Source organism: Temnothorax longispinosus, chromosome 1 (assembly GCF_030848805.1).
Source record: "Temnothorax longispinosus isolate EJ_2023e chromosome 1, Tlon_JGU_v1, whole genome shotgun sequence".
NCBI lineage: Eukaryota > Metazoa > Arthropoda > Insecta > Hymenoptera > Formicidae > Temnothorax > Temnothorax longispinosus.
The window spans coordinates 21,110,734-21,126,940 of NC_092358.1; the positions used below are offsets into that span (position 1 = coordinate 21,110,734).

General features: G+C 50.6%; 2 protein-coding genes and 1 long non-coding RNA gene across 4 annotated transcripts in view; 1 reads left to right on the plus strand and 2 right to left on the minus strand.

Annotated features, from left to right (window-relative positions):
* Positions 1-7,106, minus strand: part of Pka-c1 (Protein kinase, cAMP-dependent, catalytic subunit 1) — a 34,836-nt gene extending 27,730 nt beyond the window's left edge. The window contains exon 1 of the mRNA XM_071784436.1: positions 1-7,106. This exon is cut by the window's left edge and continues 27,730 nt beyond it. Coding sequence (XP_071640537.1) covers positions 1,507-2,568 — 1,062 coding nt within the window. The 5' untranslated portion in view covers positions 2,569-7,106 and the 3' untranslated portion in view covers positions 1-1,506.
* Positions 1-11,149, minus strand: part of LOC139816753 (uncharacterized) — a 278,339-nt gene extending 267,190 nt beyond the window's left edge. The window contains exon 1 of the long non-coding RNA XR_011733076.1: positions 10,933-11,149. This is a non-coding gene — a long non-coding RNA (uncharacterized lncRNA). The remainder of the gene's footprint in view (positions 1-10,932) is intronic.
* A 536-nt stretch (positions 11,150-11,685) lies between these two features.
* On the plus strand, positions 11,686-16,033 carry LOC139816741 (uncharacterized). Of its 2 annotated transcripts, none has more exons than XM_071784454.1 (3): positions 11,686-11,918; positions 14,089-14,288; positions 14,385-16,033. In XM_071784454.1, the coding sequence occupies exons 1-3, from the start codon at positions 11,899-11,901 to the stop codon at positions 14,543-14,545; spliced, it is 381 nt and encodes a 126-aa protein (XP_071640555.1). In that variant the 5' UTR covers positions 11,686-11,898; the 3' UTR covers positions 14,546-16,033. The 2 variants fall into 2 exon arrangements, with proteins under 2 accessions (XP_071640555.1, XP_071640563.1); XM_071784462.1 differs by lacking the exon at positions 11,686-11,918 and adding an exon at positions 13,618-13,637.
* Positions 16,034-16,207: the final 174 nt, after the last annotated feature.

The following is a 16,207-nucleotide window of genomic DNA, read 5'->3' on the forward strand; positions in this document are numbered from 1 at the left end:
AATTTTGCCCGCGGGTATAAAGAAGCCACGTGTCTCCTCCAATTGGCCCGTCATCGGCGATTGATAGAAAACGTGTTTCAAATATAAACATTATTTCAGATTATCGTATTTATATGTTTATTTTGTGTCTGTGTTTATGTATGCGTGTTATGAATGTGTATGCGTATATGTGTGTATGTATGTGACGACTAGTTGTACAAATGTGGATCATACTCACGATGAGTACGGGCGTCGTACTTTCTCTCTCTCTCTCCCCCTCTTTCTCTCTTTCTCACACACAATCTCTCTCAATGGATCTCTCACGACGAATAAAGAAGATAGAGACAAATAGATAACGAACGATGCACGATATGACTCGCTTCGCAGTGCGGTACAATACCTCCTTCTCGATTCGAATGTGTATGTGTGTGTGTGTGTGTGTGTGTGTGTGTGTTGTGATGCGAGAGAAAATCGAGGGGGTGAACAAGTGATGGGGAGGGAGAGGGGGTGCTTACCGAAGAGTTGGAGAAGACACCGGAGACGACGCTGCGCGTGATGAAGGACGGGGAGGGGCAGGGGCAGGGGGACGGACGAAGGAACGGAGGAGATAGGAAACGTTCGTAAAGACAACGAGAGACTATATGTACAAGGTAACTTCGGTACGGTGACATTTCCGACGCTGATAACAGTTAATCATTGGGAACAAACTTTACACACGGCCTCCTCCGTAAACCGGATCATAAAGCTATCGTCAATGGATGGCAGGGGGGCGCGAGGGAGGGCGAGGGGGCATAGAGGAATACGAGAGTGGCGAACGGATACACACACATATATATATGTATGTATATATATATATATATATATATATATATATATATATATATATGTATATATATATAGTATACAGTCCTTACATTACGTTAATGAATCGATTAACCGGCTAAAAAAAGATTTCTTCATGTAAAAAGTGATGCTGGCGTGTGACGTATATATATGTAACTATATATGTAACAACCAAAAATTATGTGTGTATACAATTTTTGGACGTTTGAACGCCAGCGTGTAAACGTCCCGTATCAACCTTCTCTCTCATGTCTAGCGAGTTCGGTCGCAATGAAACGCGCGAATTGCCACGTGCTCTTTCTCTCCCTCTCTATATCTCCCTCTCCCCCTCTTCCTTCCAGGATCGCTTGCGAGAAACTTCGACCCCCTCCCCCCAAAAAAAGCTCACTCCGATTTGCCTGGCTTTCGAGAGCTTTCGTTAAACGCGGATATACGCGCGCGCGCTGACACACAGATGCACCCTTCGCTCTTTCACTCTTTCTCTCTTCCGTTCTTTAACTCTCTCTCTCTCTTTCGCTCGCTCTCTCTCTCTCTTTTTTTCGCAAAAAAAGCGAATCACCAACGTGACGACGGCGATGACGAAGGAGCGCCGTGCCGCGTCGGCTCTGCGACGATGAGACGCGACCACGACGTTGCGTATCCACCTGCTGTTGCGAGCAATAATCTGCCGAGCCGGCGCAGCGTTCAAAACTCGGCGAACTCCTTGGCGCACTTCTCCGTCAGCGAGATCCTCAGGGTCTCCTCCTCGTAGTCGTCGAAATTGCTGGTGTCGCCTGGTCCCTTGCAGCGCGGTATGAACGGCGCCTCTATTCGCTTCTGGAAGACGGCTATCCAGTCGGTGCTGGCGAACCACTTGTGGCCCTTGATGTCGTTGACGCCCGCCTTGAGGTTGCCGTACCTCTTGGTGAGATCGACCTGGAGCAGATTGCGCAGCAGGTCCTTGAGGTCGGAACCGAAGTGGGACGGGAAGCGCGGCTTGCCGCTCACGATCTTTTCGTAGATCTGGATCGGCTGGTCGGCGAAGAATGGCGGATAGCCAGCGGCCATCTCGTAGACCAGCACGCCCAGCGCCCACCAGTCCACCGCCTTGTTGTAGCCCTTGCTGAGGATGATCTCGGGGGCGAGGTACTCGGGCGTGCCGCACAGGGTCCACGTCCGTCCCTGCACTCTCTTGGCGAAGCCGAAATCGGTAACCTTGAGATAGCCCTGCGAGTCGATGAGCAGATTCTCCGGCTTGAGATCCCGGTAGATGAGGTCGAGGTAGTGGAGGTACTCGAACGCGAGGACGATCTGGGCCGCGTAGAAGCGCGAGTGCGGCTCCGAGAAGCGGCCGACTTTGCGCAGGTGGCTGAACATCTCGCCGCCGGGCACGTACTCGAGCACCATGTACAGGTAAGAGTTGTCCTTGAAGTGAAAGCGCAACGATACGAGGAATGGAAAACTGATCGCCTGCAGTATCCTCTTCTCGTTGAGCGTGTGCTCGACCTGCTTCAGCTTGACGACCTTCTGCTTGTCGAGTATCTTCATGGCGTAGTACTCCTTGGTGGGCTTGTGCTGGACGATCATTACGCGGCCGAACGAGCCGGTGCCCAGGGTCTTGATCCGCTCGAAGTCGTCCAGCCCGGCGGTGTTGGTCGGGTTCTTCTTCCACTTGTCCTCGAACTCCTTCTTCGCCTTGTCGAGGAACTCCTTGACGCTCTCGGCGGCGTCGACCTTCTTGTTGGCGGTCGCGGCATTGTTGCCCATCTTAGCTGCCGCGCTGATGCCCGCGTCTGCCAGAGCAGCACCACGGGACTTGAGGTAATCCAGAGGACTGCTACGTCTTCGTCGGCGTACGTCCGCGTCCGCAGCCGCCGATGAGCCTGCCAGGGCTCCGCCGAGCTCCGATCTTCTCAGAATTTTTGCCACCTTCTAACACGCGCTGCCGATCGGCCCCACGACGTCTTCTCTTCGTGGCGGGTCAACGCGAAACGTCCGCGCACCGACGATAATGACAACTTACGAAGACGAGGGTCTCCCTTATCGTCCTTATCCCCTCGCGAGATATCGTCCACGTACCCAGAGATCGGGTAAACGCGACGCGGCACTCGGGGCACCGCCGCCGTCGGACAGGTGAACCCCCGGAGATCTCGTAGGGTACACGGGGGGTGGGCGGCGAGGGGGGAAAGAGAGCCGGAGAGACGGGTTAAACACGTACACTCGCGCGAGTATTATTCACACGGTAGAAAAAACAGGCCACACACAAAACACACACACGCAAGGGGGGGGCGAAGTAGTAGCGCGCGCGCGAGCGCGAGCGCGACGCGAGAGAGCGGCACCCTCCCGGCCCGGCGCAACTCCGGACTCCGCGCGCCTCTGGGCTCTTTCCTCTCTCTCTCTCACTCTCTCTCTCACACTCCTACGGCTTCCTTCCCCGCTGTCGCCGAGTATATTCCTCCCGGCGAACGTCACCACGCACCGCGAACGGCGCTCGCCCACATCAAAGCGCGAGTGCGAGTGAGAGCCAGAGAGAGGGGAGAGGGAGGCGAGGGAGAGACTCCTCCTCCTCCTCCGTCGTCGTCGTCCTTCGGCGAGGGGGCCCCCGACTCCCGGTGATTTGGCGCGTCGGAAAAAAATGGGTCAGCAGCGATCCTCGTCCACGGCTCGCGCCATCTTCTCTGTCAATTGTACCAGTCCGTCGTCGTTGCTCGGCGGCGGCGACGGCGGCGGCGGGATGCCGTTTCTCTCTCCTTCCCTCGCCCTTCCGCCCGCGGATAACACGGCGTGCACGTCCGTCGGGCACGGCACGAGTGTCCGTCTCTCCTATCCGGCCCGCTCCGTTTCGGGCACCGCGATCTCAGGTATCTCTCGCCCACCCGCTCCCGTGTGTCCCGTGGCCCGTGCGCTGGCCGACGCGAGCGGAGCAGTCACCCAGCACCGAGTTTCACTGTGTGATGGTCGCGCGCGCAGAGCCCGGCGGCGAAGCTCGAGCTTCTTTTTGCACGCGAAACGACACGCAGACAGGGAACGAAGGCGGCGAAATTGCAGACGGCCGAACGGCGCTCCGACGACGGCGACGGTGACGTCCTGACCGACCGAACCGCTCGCTCCGCTCGTACTCACCACTCGCCAGTCCTCGTCTTTCAACCGCGGTCGTGTGTCCTTCCTCGTGACGTTCGCCAGGCGAGTAGCGAAAAAAACGGAGAGGACAGAGCGATCCGCGCACCTTCTCCTCGTCTCTTTCTCGCGCCCCGGCACGTTTAATGTAAATCGAAGCGCGACGGCGAACGGGGCGGCACAGTCAATATACTTATATTTCGGAGATTCGCTCTCGCGTTTTTTTCCCGGCGTCGCGTCGCGGTCGCGTGTCCACGGAGGCGCACACGGCGCGCTCCAAAGTAACGTGCACGATTGTGTGCCGTCGACGGCCCAGCGACGGCGACGGCGACGGCGACGGCGATGACGTCGACGGAGACACGGCGGGCCGATGGGATACAACCGTGCCTAAAGATGGCGACGCGACTCCTCCACCGCTCGTACGTTCGGGGGGGTTTTTCGCACGAGTGCGAAAGTGACGAGGTGCCGCTCCAGGAGGCGAGAGAGCTACTGTGCGCCGTGGGTCAGCTGTTGCTTCGACGCGCCGCCGAGAGATGTAGCGTCGTACGGGCGGCGCGCGGACTCGGCCGGTGCTGCCGCCGCGCGGCGCCGCCCGGAACCGAAGCCGCGGCCGAGCCGAGCCGACCCGAGCTCGGCCGAACGGCCACCATCTCGGCGACCCGCCGCGACCGGCGACGTCCGCGCGCAACGTCACGCGATACGCGCGTACAGAAGCGGAACGCCGCTGGCTTCTCCCGACCCGAGGAGCCATTTAGACCGCACGACTCCTCGACGTGAACGTCATTATCGAAACGAAATAACTTGCGTCGCGCCAATATTCTGATAATTCTGATATTCTGAAAATTTACGCGATTAAATTGATGCTGAATCGTAATCGAAGGCAATCTTAAAAAGATCGGGAAAACAACGATGTTGTATATATATGTATATATATGAATATTTAAATATAGAATCTTATTGTTAGAGGAAAAATCCCACTTTACAGTCAGGACTGGATCTTTGTAATCTAATAATGTTGTTCGTGAGAATTTTATGTAAAATGGCGTTTTTTCTAATTGATTTTATATTATAATTATATCGATCGTATTTTACTAATTTAATTAAGTAGAAATTAATGAAAGATGTATGTGATCACTAATACTGCTGTTTCTTCTATTTTACTCCAACATCCTTGTTAAGATAGCAGGTTATACATAAAAATTAGTATTAGTCATACTGGTTACCTAATCGTTTCCGACAATGCTTTTATGTCGGAGAATTTGTTATCAGAGAATGTTATTTCCACACTAAAGAGACTTTTCTTGAAGAGGACCGCTCTTTCGAAATACGCTCGAGTTTGGAAACAGCCATGACCCCATTTCGTCGACATTCCCGCCGGAGTCTCTCTTTCCGAAACCCGGGGACCGTTCGGGGCCCCGGACGTGCCACGAGCCGGCCCTGATCGCGCAACGAGCGCTCCGAGAAGACGATTGTGTCACGTTTCTCGACAACGAGAATGGCAGCTCTCTGAGTCAGCCGACCGAAAAACTTATGTCGCTCCGCCGTCAAGGTTGCTTTTGAAATTTTGGAACCGCTGAAAACCATACGCGCGCACGCACTCTCGGCGGCACGACCGCGCTTTTATCTCCTTCGCGGATAACGTCACGTCGGATTCCCGGGCGCGACTTATCGCTTGGGAAACGCACTCTCGAAAAGCGCAGACACACGCGTAACCGCGAGAATTATCGCCGGCAATCTAACGCCGCGCCCGACATATATCGCGATAAAAAAAAATTCTCTTTCTTTCTCTCTCCTCTTTCATTCCGAGATATCGCGAACGTCTGAGCGAATTCTTTCTCCGGCGTTATATACTTGCTTCTTCACTTCTCGGTTGTGTCGCTGTATTTTGTGTTTGCATTCTAGATCCGAAAACTGATAGGCGAATTTGAATACGCTCTAGTGTTCTAGCTAAACGCCAAAAAATCATTGTACGCAAAAAAGTTGCTAAGATAGATAATGCATGACAATCTCTAAATGATATAATCTAAACATTATAAATTCTGTTAAACATTGCAATGACAGTTTAAACTGAATATTTCGTCGACAAGTCCCTTTCGATCGCTCCAAGTCCTTTTTCTCTCGACAACACCGACGTTCATCCATAATTCTATTTCGCGGCTCGTCTACCTCTTCACTCATCTCTTTAATTTAATTTCTTTGAGAGATATCTCTTTCAGCCAGCCACAGTTTGTGTTGAGAAACCGAGCTCTCCGTGGGGATCGAGAAAAACAGTCCGCGCGCGCGCTCTATCATAATAGTATTTCTTATCTCAGGATTATCGAATTGGGAGAGAGGTCGAGCGAGTCACATCCATGAATACGAGCAATATTGAAACGAGCACCGAGGCAGAGCACTTCGCGTACAATAATTTTGCGAACGACGCGTACCGCCGCACGCGAGAGGTTTCATCGCGGCCGCGGTGCTCGAAGATAAAACAGACCGACTATTGTACGAGTGAAATCGACCGTTCTAATCCGATACACACGCGAAATTATTAGACGAGAGTAGGCTTCGAGAGTGTTTACGTAAGAGCGTATAAAACTCTCTTTCATTATATATATATATATATATATATATATATATATATATTCTTTCGTGGGAACGCTACAATCGTCCAAAATACCTCGTCCGATTGTTTTCGGTGGGAATACATATTAAAAGCGAGCGCGCCGAATAAATCGGTCGGCTTTACGTGCGGGCCCTACAAATGTCGTATCGCCATCGCGCGACGCGGAACACCGCGGTCGGAGGATAACAGACGTGACTTGTTGCTGTCAGTCACGTCAACGGGGGAACCGGTTCGAAAGCTCGGAAAGGCGGCCTGGCGTTGGTTCGAATAGACTCCGCGCGGCGAGGATGATCGTCGCAGCGTTTCCGAGGGTTTCGACGGCGGTGGCGATTGGTGGCGATGATGCGGCGACGGTAATGGCGGCGTCGGGCTATTAATAATGATCGGATACTGAGTATCGCGGTATCGAACCGTGGGTAGGTAGGTGTACGGAAGGTTGAACACCCGCTGACCTGTGATAATCCTTTGCCGATTAGTTCCCAACTGTAGACAGAGGCGGCGCGGTTTTAGAACGGTCGACCGACGGGAAAGCGCCAGGCCAGGCGGGAGAGAGAAAAAGAGATAGAGGAAGAGAGGTATCGAGTGCTAGGGAGAGAGAAAGAGACGGCGAGAGGCTGAGGGATGGGGGCGAGGATGGGCGAGAGAGGAAGACGGGACGCGATCGCGAACCGGTTGCTCGCGAGTCAAAAAGGTGCGACCGGGTCAGGCCAGCAGCTCGAATACACGGCGGCATTTTCGTATGTAGCACCGCCGCGCTCTGAACGTCACGCGATAAAGGCCTGGATAAAGAGAAGAGAAGAAAAGAGGTAGCCAGGCGCGCAAGTTTTACGGCTACACCCGAGAAATTTATATACCGCCGAATCGACTGATTAATCGCGCCAAATCACGATAGATATCGGGTCGAGACGAACCGGTCGAGCCAATGGTATACGCCAATAACGGGAAGCAAAGATATTAAGTACGTGAAGATAAGAATATTTATAATAGATATAAGAATATTATTAGATAAGAATACGGTTTTTATTATAATGCACTGAAGATGGCCTTATTTCAGATCGAAACGTATGTTACGCTGTTTATCTAAATTATAACAATATAATGCATTTTTAGCATGTACATCCAGCTTGTGGTTCACATTAGCCCCTTTTATCTCCTTTATTACTTTTTATATTGAACAACAATTTCATAAATATATTAAAGTACGCATCAGACATGCAACGCAGACATTTACTGCGACTTCGAGCCTTCTTTATGAATTCTTGGGTTTATATGTGCCTATGTGCGCATTGTTTGTGTTCCATGCCACGTGCCCCATATCGCGAAGATGATCCACACAATTTGCATGTATATATATACCACTCTTGTTTGCGTGTTCCAACATGCGTCGGACATACACAAAGGGGCCGATAGGAGCTCGCCCATACTGTTTAGGGTTAAGCTCGGTTTGATTCTACCCTATGGGATGCGCGCGTCCACCCGCTCTCTATTGATTCCATGACTCGAAGCGGCGAGCCAATTTGTCGAAGGAAAGCGCGCCTTTCCTTACGTGGAAACGTCTCGTCTGGGAAAAAGATATGGGATCCCGAATAAAACGAGCATTCCTCGATCCTCGTCGAATCTATACGCGAGTACAATTGGGAAATCAGTCTCGAAATCTTCCGAGACCGAGACTCATACATTATTCACCAAAGGTGCACGCGAGGAGCCTCTCACCCGACGTAGATTTTTAGTTACTTCGGGATCCCACAGATGTGAATCGCGTGGCGCTTTTCCACCATTTTAATGTCAGCCACGCAATCGATAATCCATTCCCTTTCGTCATCTCGATATACATATATATATATATCAACGTGTAATCCACGACGACGGGATCTGTCGTCTCAAGCCGAGGGAATATATCTGCCCCCGAGATCTCAATATATACCGCCGGCTTCATTATGCAGATTTCTTTGATAGGTTTCTTTACGCTACGCGCGCGCTTTCACGCGCGGAGCGACTTTGCGACCGTCGCGCGAAAACGCAATATATAAGGTACTCGACGCGCGTATCCTTGGGGCGGTATTTATTCGGGGCGCTATTAATAAATCGTATTCGTATGTAGGCCCCTGCTGGAAATACATGTCGACCGCCACCCAAGTGTATTTCCACTTCTAATTCTGATTCCTCCCCTCTCCCCCCGCCCTCCCTCACGCACTCTTTCTTTCTCGCTTTGTTACGTTCCCGCGAGAGAACGTGAGCGCGACGAGTACTCGGGAACCTAGACCCGAAAGTGCACGGTGAAGTGCACCTTAATAAGAGCGACACACCGGTCGCGAAGCGGAATTCAGTCCAGCGAAATGAAAATTTAGATGCGCGCGTCGGACTATTTTTAGCAGCCCCGACACAGTGGTGGCAAAAGTGTTGCCACCGGCGAATATAGGTTACCGCCGTCGGAATAGATCGCGGTCGCGGGGCGCGGGACGCGTGGGAAAAAGCGGGGAGCACGGCCCTTATCGGGCCACCTAGTTTTCGAGGTGGTCCGCCGATCAGCCGCTGGAACGGTTGTATCGGACAGGCGGATAATCCTCATTACGATCGACAAAGCAAATATCGTTAATTTATTACGACGGGCGCTTACGTTACGTAAAGACGCCGAAAGGAAGAAGGGGGACGAGCTGCGAGCGACCGCCGCGAATTTCAGCCTCGACGGAAGCGCGTGGGAGACAGCCGGAGAAAGAGAGAGCGAAGAGAAGGGAGCAACAGAAAGAGAAAGAGAGAGGGAGAGAAAGGGAGAGAAAGGGAGAGCGAGAAGGAGAACATTCCCCTCTCGCTGCGGGCGCACGCGTATTATATGCCGCGCGTTGCTTTCCCCTGTGAAAGTCCCGTCGAAAACTCTGTACAGTTCTGGAGTGTACATGTACACCCGGACCGGAGTCGGTTTCGTCCAAAAGATGCTCGGGAAGGAGGCATCTGGCCGTTTCGCCTCACCTGCGCGCACGGTGCACGGGGCAGCTGCTCGCTCGCTCCGGTTATCTTCGTGCTTACGTGAACCCGCCGGCACGTGTGCCAGAACAAAAAATATATTTACGGAACGGGCGGTGTGTGGCGGCGGCGGCACGTTGCCGCAAGCGTGGCCAAATACCATGCGCTCGCGCTCCGCGCGACAACGCGATTAATAATAAATTATCTCGAGTATGCCGTTGGATTTCTTTCGAGTAGGGGCGTTTCTCGGAAAAATACATTATTATTTTCGGAATACGCGTTTCCTATTAATATATTTTCATCGCGTTCTTCGCGAGGACTAAAATAGGAAATTGTGGAGGGATTTGTTACTCGGCTTTCATATTTACCGTAAAGGCATTCGGCTATGAAATTAGCGAAACTAATGCGATTACGCCTCACAAAGCACGATTATCGCGACAATATATAACCACGTCCTGAATTGAATGTCAGACAGTCAGGTCTCTAGGGAAATAGTTTTATACATTTCCTCGTGTGAGATAACCCTCCCCCCTCCCTCTTCCCTCCCTCGTCGTAATACGGAATACTCGAAGAAAGCGGAAGCCTAGGGAGAACTTAAACGGAACCTGTTCCTAAAAAGAGATCGAACGGTCTCCGCTTGAGGGGGCAGCCGATTTCTCCGGCGAGCGGCGGCGACGGTGGACGGTTATTGCAGCGTCGTGTTGCCACGAGGGAAATCTCGCGTTTTATCGAGAGCGGCCGAGGGGCAACCTGTAACATGGACGCGGGGCGGGCAGCGATGCGCCAAGCCGCTCCGCGTCGCGCACCTTTCCCGCACACCGGAAGCGCTGCCATACCGCGAAACTTCTAGAACTTTCCCAAGCGCGTCGCGCGCGCGCGAACGTGCTTGCGCGCTATCGCCCGAGGAGACGCCGCGACCCTCTCCGGAGTTCGGAGTTGGTCGGAATGTCGTACGATCGCGAGCGCGAGAGTCACGACCTAATCGATATCGGCGAGTCATTCTCGACGCGGCGCGAAGTCGGATGTTTTTCGCGCGAGGCGAAACACGATCCGTCCGCGTAAAATAAGCCGGCCGACGCGCACGCCGGAAGCGCGCGCGTATTTTTCGACGCAAGGTGGGATCTAATTGGACGAGCCGCCGAGGTAGGAAGAGAAGGCCGTTCGGGGTGGGAGGGGAGGAGAGCGTGGGAAGTGGGGGAACCGTCGAAACATCGAGATGATGACGACGATGGCGCTGCCGTCGCCGTGCCGAGAGGCTTCGTGCCGCGAATAATCGAATGGCCGTGTTCGCGACCGTCGTAATTTCCCTTATTTTCTCGCTCGCTTTCGATCGCTCTCGTCGGCGTGGGTGGCGATCGGGCGTGTTTCCGTCGATGCTTTCGAACGCGATCTCTCCCCGATGTCTAACCCGGTCGGAAGTATCGTTGACGACTACTTCTACTCACCGTTGCCGCCGATCACGATTCGCGCTTGAGATCCAAATATTGACGTTCCCTGGGATAATTCTTCCCGATGGATTCACAAAAATGCGCGCACGGTTTGACAGGGTCGGCATGCTTAATATGCGAACGACAGCTTCGTAGATGATACCGCGCGCGAGAATTGTACATACGTACGTACAACGGTGGCAAAGACCGAGACACACTGAATAAGACATGAGGAACAAAGGAATAAATATAACGGTTCATCCGCAATAAACGTATTTCGATGTATAGGAATGAGGAATGGGATCGATACCACGGATACAACCTTCGAGTTGATTCAATTTGCCACATTATGGATACAGAATTAATAATGTATCGTGTCACGGCCGCATAATATTATCTTTATAAACAAAGAGAAAAATCGCCTTTCTGCCCATAAAAAATTAATTTGAAATTGTACTTGATGGTGAATCGCGGAACGTGTTACGTTATTTATTTTCGATTATTATAAAATAATACCCGCTGTTAAATATTTAATAAAAAAATATGCTGATGCAACGACATTACGCGTCATGCGAATGTTGGATATTATTTTGCCAGATGTCTCTAATATTTCTCTTTTGCGTTATTGCGTTTCCAACGGAGCTCTGGCCCGGTTTTCCCTTGTAGACTCTAGCGCGGCGCGCGCGCGTGTGTGACCGGCGACGGCGCGTGGCGCGCCATCTGTAAACGAGCGGGAAAGAAAAGCGTTTCGAAGGCCGCCGGCCCGCCGGCCGGGCCGGAGAGTCGCTCGGGTCTCGGGCGAATCAGTGCGCGTTTCCCTCTGCCATTTGCGCGTCGGTACGCGGCAGCGGTGTTACCGGAATCTCTCGACGTGTGCTTACCGGTGCGTAGAAGACGCGTAACCGCCGTGTCGGTGAGGTGTGCTCTACACGGGTTCGTGTGCGGTAACGTGCGTGGATTTCTCACGATCAAGAATCGATCGGTATGGCGGACACGGAGGTCAAGTAAGTAATATACATGCCGGTCTTGCGTGAGAGTACGCGGGGTGAACGGCGGCTATCGATTCGACGGCGGAAAAATCGCGCGTATATACGGCGTCGGTTTCCCCCTCGCGTTCGTTCGCCCGCGCGCCAAGCCGTTTCTCGCCGATCGCCGCGATCTGCGTCCTCCGTTGCCGACGACGACGTCGTCGTCGTCGTCGTTTCCTCGTCGCCCTTGGTCGATCGCTTTCGAATTATCGCGGAGACGACGACGAGAAAGGTTGGCGAGCCACGAGGAGAGGAAGGGGTGGCGTGCGGTCGGCGCGCAGGGGGGGAGAACGAATAAGCGAGCGATGCCCCTCTCCGTCTCTCCTTCTCTCTCTATCTCTCGCCGCGTCGCGCGACAATACTCTCGGGCCGATTCGCGGTACGCCTAACGATCGCTGGAAATTACCTGCCTGCCCTTGCCGCCGCCGCCGCCGCCGCGCGCGACGACGACGACGCGATCCGATCCGACGCGTGCTCTACTTGCGGCGGTTTTATGGCGGCATCGTCTCGTCCCGCGCTGGATCTCTCTCTCTCTCTCTCTCTCTCTCTGCTCTCGACTCCCCGTACCCTCCCCGCGACCGTCCGCCCGCGCACGATCGAAGACGAGCGCATCGCCGCCGATCGGCGGCGATGGCGATGGCGGCGGCCTCGTGTTCCTTTTGTCCCTCGACCACTTCGCTCGTTTGTTTACGTCGTCTATGTATACGTACGCGCGCGCGCGCGCACGTACGTACGTGTGTATACACAACACGTATACACACGACGTACGCGCAACGCACGCGTCGTTTTTTTTTTCCCGGCAACCACCCTCTCGAGGTCTCGAGGAAGACGTGCGAGGACGATCCCTTCGTCTCGGCTCCTCTCTCTCTTTCACGTGACTTTCTCCCTCGCTCGCACTCGACGAGAGAAATCGTTGCCGTCCCTTCCTTCCTTCCTTCGTCTCCGCGCTTCGGCCCGAAAGCGGTCGACGACGTGTATTATCGATCCTGCCGGCTCGCGTCGATTAGACGTAGCCGGCGATGAGGACGACGACGACGACGACGGAGATTCTATCGGCGCGATAGAATCGCTTGCCCACGGGGAATCCTCCGCGGGGGCAAAACCGGTATAATCTCCGGAAGAGACTTCTCGACATGATAAGAGACGCGCGAAAGAGGGACGTCCGTCTCTATATTTATCCCTCGATCGGTTTTCAATTATGTACCGGTTTTCCGATCCCCCGTCCCGCGGTCGCGAGACCGTGAAGACGTTCTAGGAGTAATAACGGCATCCTTCGCGTGAGGTACACGACGTCGAGAGCCGTGTAAAAGGACGCGTGTTAGATCGCCGCGTTACGTATTATACGCCGCGTTTACGACCGCGAGCGCGAGCGTCCAACGATTCGCCACGCTGAAGCCCTCGTCGGTGTGGACTTGGTGGTGATCGCGGAGAGCGCGGTGCGACGGGGGTAGTAATGGCGGTCGCGGCGGCCGGCGACGCGAGGGGAGAGCAAACCCGCGATGGGCGGGCGGGTCGCGGGGGGAGGGTATAATATTAAACTCGCTAGATGCCGCCACCGTTGGCGGCGTCCTATCTCTATTTCTCTCGGTTCGCCGCCGCCGTCCTTGTTGCCAGCCAAGCAATGTGAAACGGCAGCAAATACCCGAGGCTGGAGCGCGCCAGCGACGGCTTCGCCGGATTTTAAACACGGGAAATGTATATCGCGCGAATCCCCGCGGTTTTTATCGCAGTTCCGTCACGGTTCTCGGCATTAGTGTTATAAGACGATCGCTTTCGTTGGGATAAGAATTAATTTTGCTGCGTGTTTTTGTAGTCCAATAATTTGTTTATTATAGAATCTTGCTTGTCTGTGATCGATTATAACTTATTTGTCATGATTTAGTCTTGTATCATTCTGATTTATTATTTCTTGTATCAATATTGTATTAATGATAAGTTACAGTTACATGATAATTTAAACGAAAAATGATCCTATTAATTATTAGTAAACTTACTTTGGATTGTAGAATATATGCTTTTCTAATCAATGTTTAATTTACGAAACAAAAGGATTAGTTACACACATAGTCTGTATTTATACATAGAGCGTTTAATACATTATTCAGTATAGTATAGTAGAATACTATATCTACATTGTGATTTTCAGGGAAACAAAAGTCACTACTCCTCAGAAGAAGGTAGTGCAGGAGAAGGAAGAGGAGAAGGTGGTGGTGCAGGAGGAGATTGACGAGGATTCGAAAGCATCTGAAAATGGGGATACAAAGGAAACCAAAGAGAATGGCTCGAGCGAGGAGAAGGAGTCCGATGAGAAAGAAGCAGAATCTACGGAAAATGGAGACTCGACAGGTATTATTGAAGGACACTTTTGTCATACCTGCATTTAAAAAAAGGAAAGAGCTCCACGGTGTAGTAATGTATCTATCTTTCTGCTTGCGACTTCAGATGCTCCAGCCGATAGTTGCTGCGTAAAGAGGAAATCAACGGCCGCAGCCGATGCAGTGGAGGATGCAGCGGACGGCGCGAGTCCCGAGAAGAAGTCGAGACTCGAGGAGAAGTGCGCCGAGGCCGAGAATAACGGCGACGCGGAGGAGGCCACGGCCTAATATTCTCTCATGTTTATTATTGACAGACAGACCTAATCTATAGATGCAATTTTAACTACCGAGTGTGAAGCCAGGGCAGATCTGTGCATTTTCAGAGAGAAGATGGCGAGCATAAAAAGAAAAAAAAGAAGAAAAAAAAACAAAAAGAACATTTTGACGTTTATTGCATTAAGAACTTTCTGTGTTCAGGATGATTGTGTGTGTCTCCCATAGTATTTCTTGCAATTGTTAATTGGCAATAGCAACACGAGGCCGATATTTTTCGAGAAAATATCGCGATTATTACATTTAATGTAATGTAAAACATAAACAAAACGTGTTCTCTGTACTGGCATCCACGTGCATACATATATATTCACTTAGCGTTAGAATCCTAAGATAAGGAAATATACCGATAACGTTTAGAAATAATATATTTCTAATTCATCAAAAAACAAAAAAAAACGACGGTGCGGTGTCTGGAAAATGGGTACATTTGTGCAACATAATATCTCCACCTACTTGCTAGTCCTCATTGTTTCCGACGCACGGACACACATTGTATCTTATACCTATAGACACATACACACCTTGGACTATACATCGGAGATAGAATACTGATATTTTTCTGCGAATCAAAATACATTCCCGAAAAATAGGACTTGTAACGCTATGACTGTTCGCCGACGGAAAACCTTAAAAGAGCGTCATTTATATAGCTAACATTGCGTGTGTTTCACAATATTTTATTTATGTGAACTGTAACTTTTGCAGGAAGCGAGGAAATCGGAATAGTTTATCTCGACTTTAGATAAATTGTAACGCGTTAAGCTCTACTAACACATAATATGTGTTTATGAGTAAATATTTTTTTTTATTTTTTTTTTTTTAAACGATGGAGAACACTCGAAAAAAGCAATGTTTAGCACTGAATAAATCCATTATACAATTTCGTCAAATTGGTCGTGATTTTTTTAAAATTGAAATGAAATTCTTTTTATTTTAATTACAACGAAGGCACAGTATACATATAATTTATCTTACCTCGGTTTTCACATGTACCTATGTATGTATAGAAACGTTGAGTGGAAAAGGATTTGTTTTGAATTTTGCTAATGTGTAAAAATGTATGTCATTCGATAAAAGCACTGCAGTTGACACAAAAGCCAAAAGTTAACAAATCTCGAAATTTCGTTTGATGTAATTAACTCGAATTGACTACTAATTTGCATGTTATTCAAAACTATTAAGTAATTGTCAGATGTAAGTCATCGTTTCTCTTAGTTTGTAACGAGTTAGCTTCAAAAAGCGCCAATTACCTTATTATATTTCGGTGACAATGTGACAATAGTTGATATAATTTTCAATGTCATTATTTTGCTTCGTATGTAATAAACATAACTGTCGATCAGTGAGGGTAATAACATATGTATGTTTAAGATTTAAAATGGTAAAATGTGTTCAACAGCTAATACAAATAAAGATGGTTCTCTATAATTCTTCAATGAATTATGGCTTAAGTTGATTCTTGGCCCTAATTACATTATAATTTAGTTTTGAAAATTTTGTTTCTGTCACAGAAATATTTGTTTATTAAAAAATTCTAAAATGGAATTCTTTTTTAAGTAAAATATAATGTCTATTTCTATCAATGTAGATTAGCTTTAATTTCGGTTTAACTTA

Coding starts and splice junctions, on each gene's coding strand:
- LOC139816741 (XM_071784454.1), top strand. CDS start 11,899: ATGGCGGACACGGAGGTCAA. Junction 11,919..14,088: donor ATGGCGGACACGGAGGTCAA/GTAAGTAATATA, acceptor TGTGATTTTCAG/GGAAACAAAAGTCACTACTC. Junction 14,289..14,384: donor GGAAAATGGAGACTCGACAG/GTATTATTGAAG, acceptor TTGCGACTTCAG/ATGCTCCAGCCGATAGTTGC.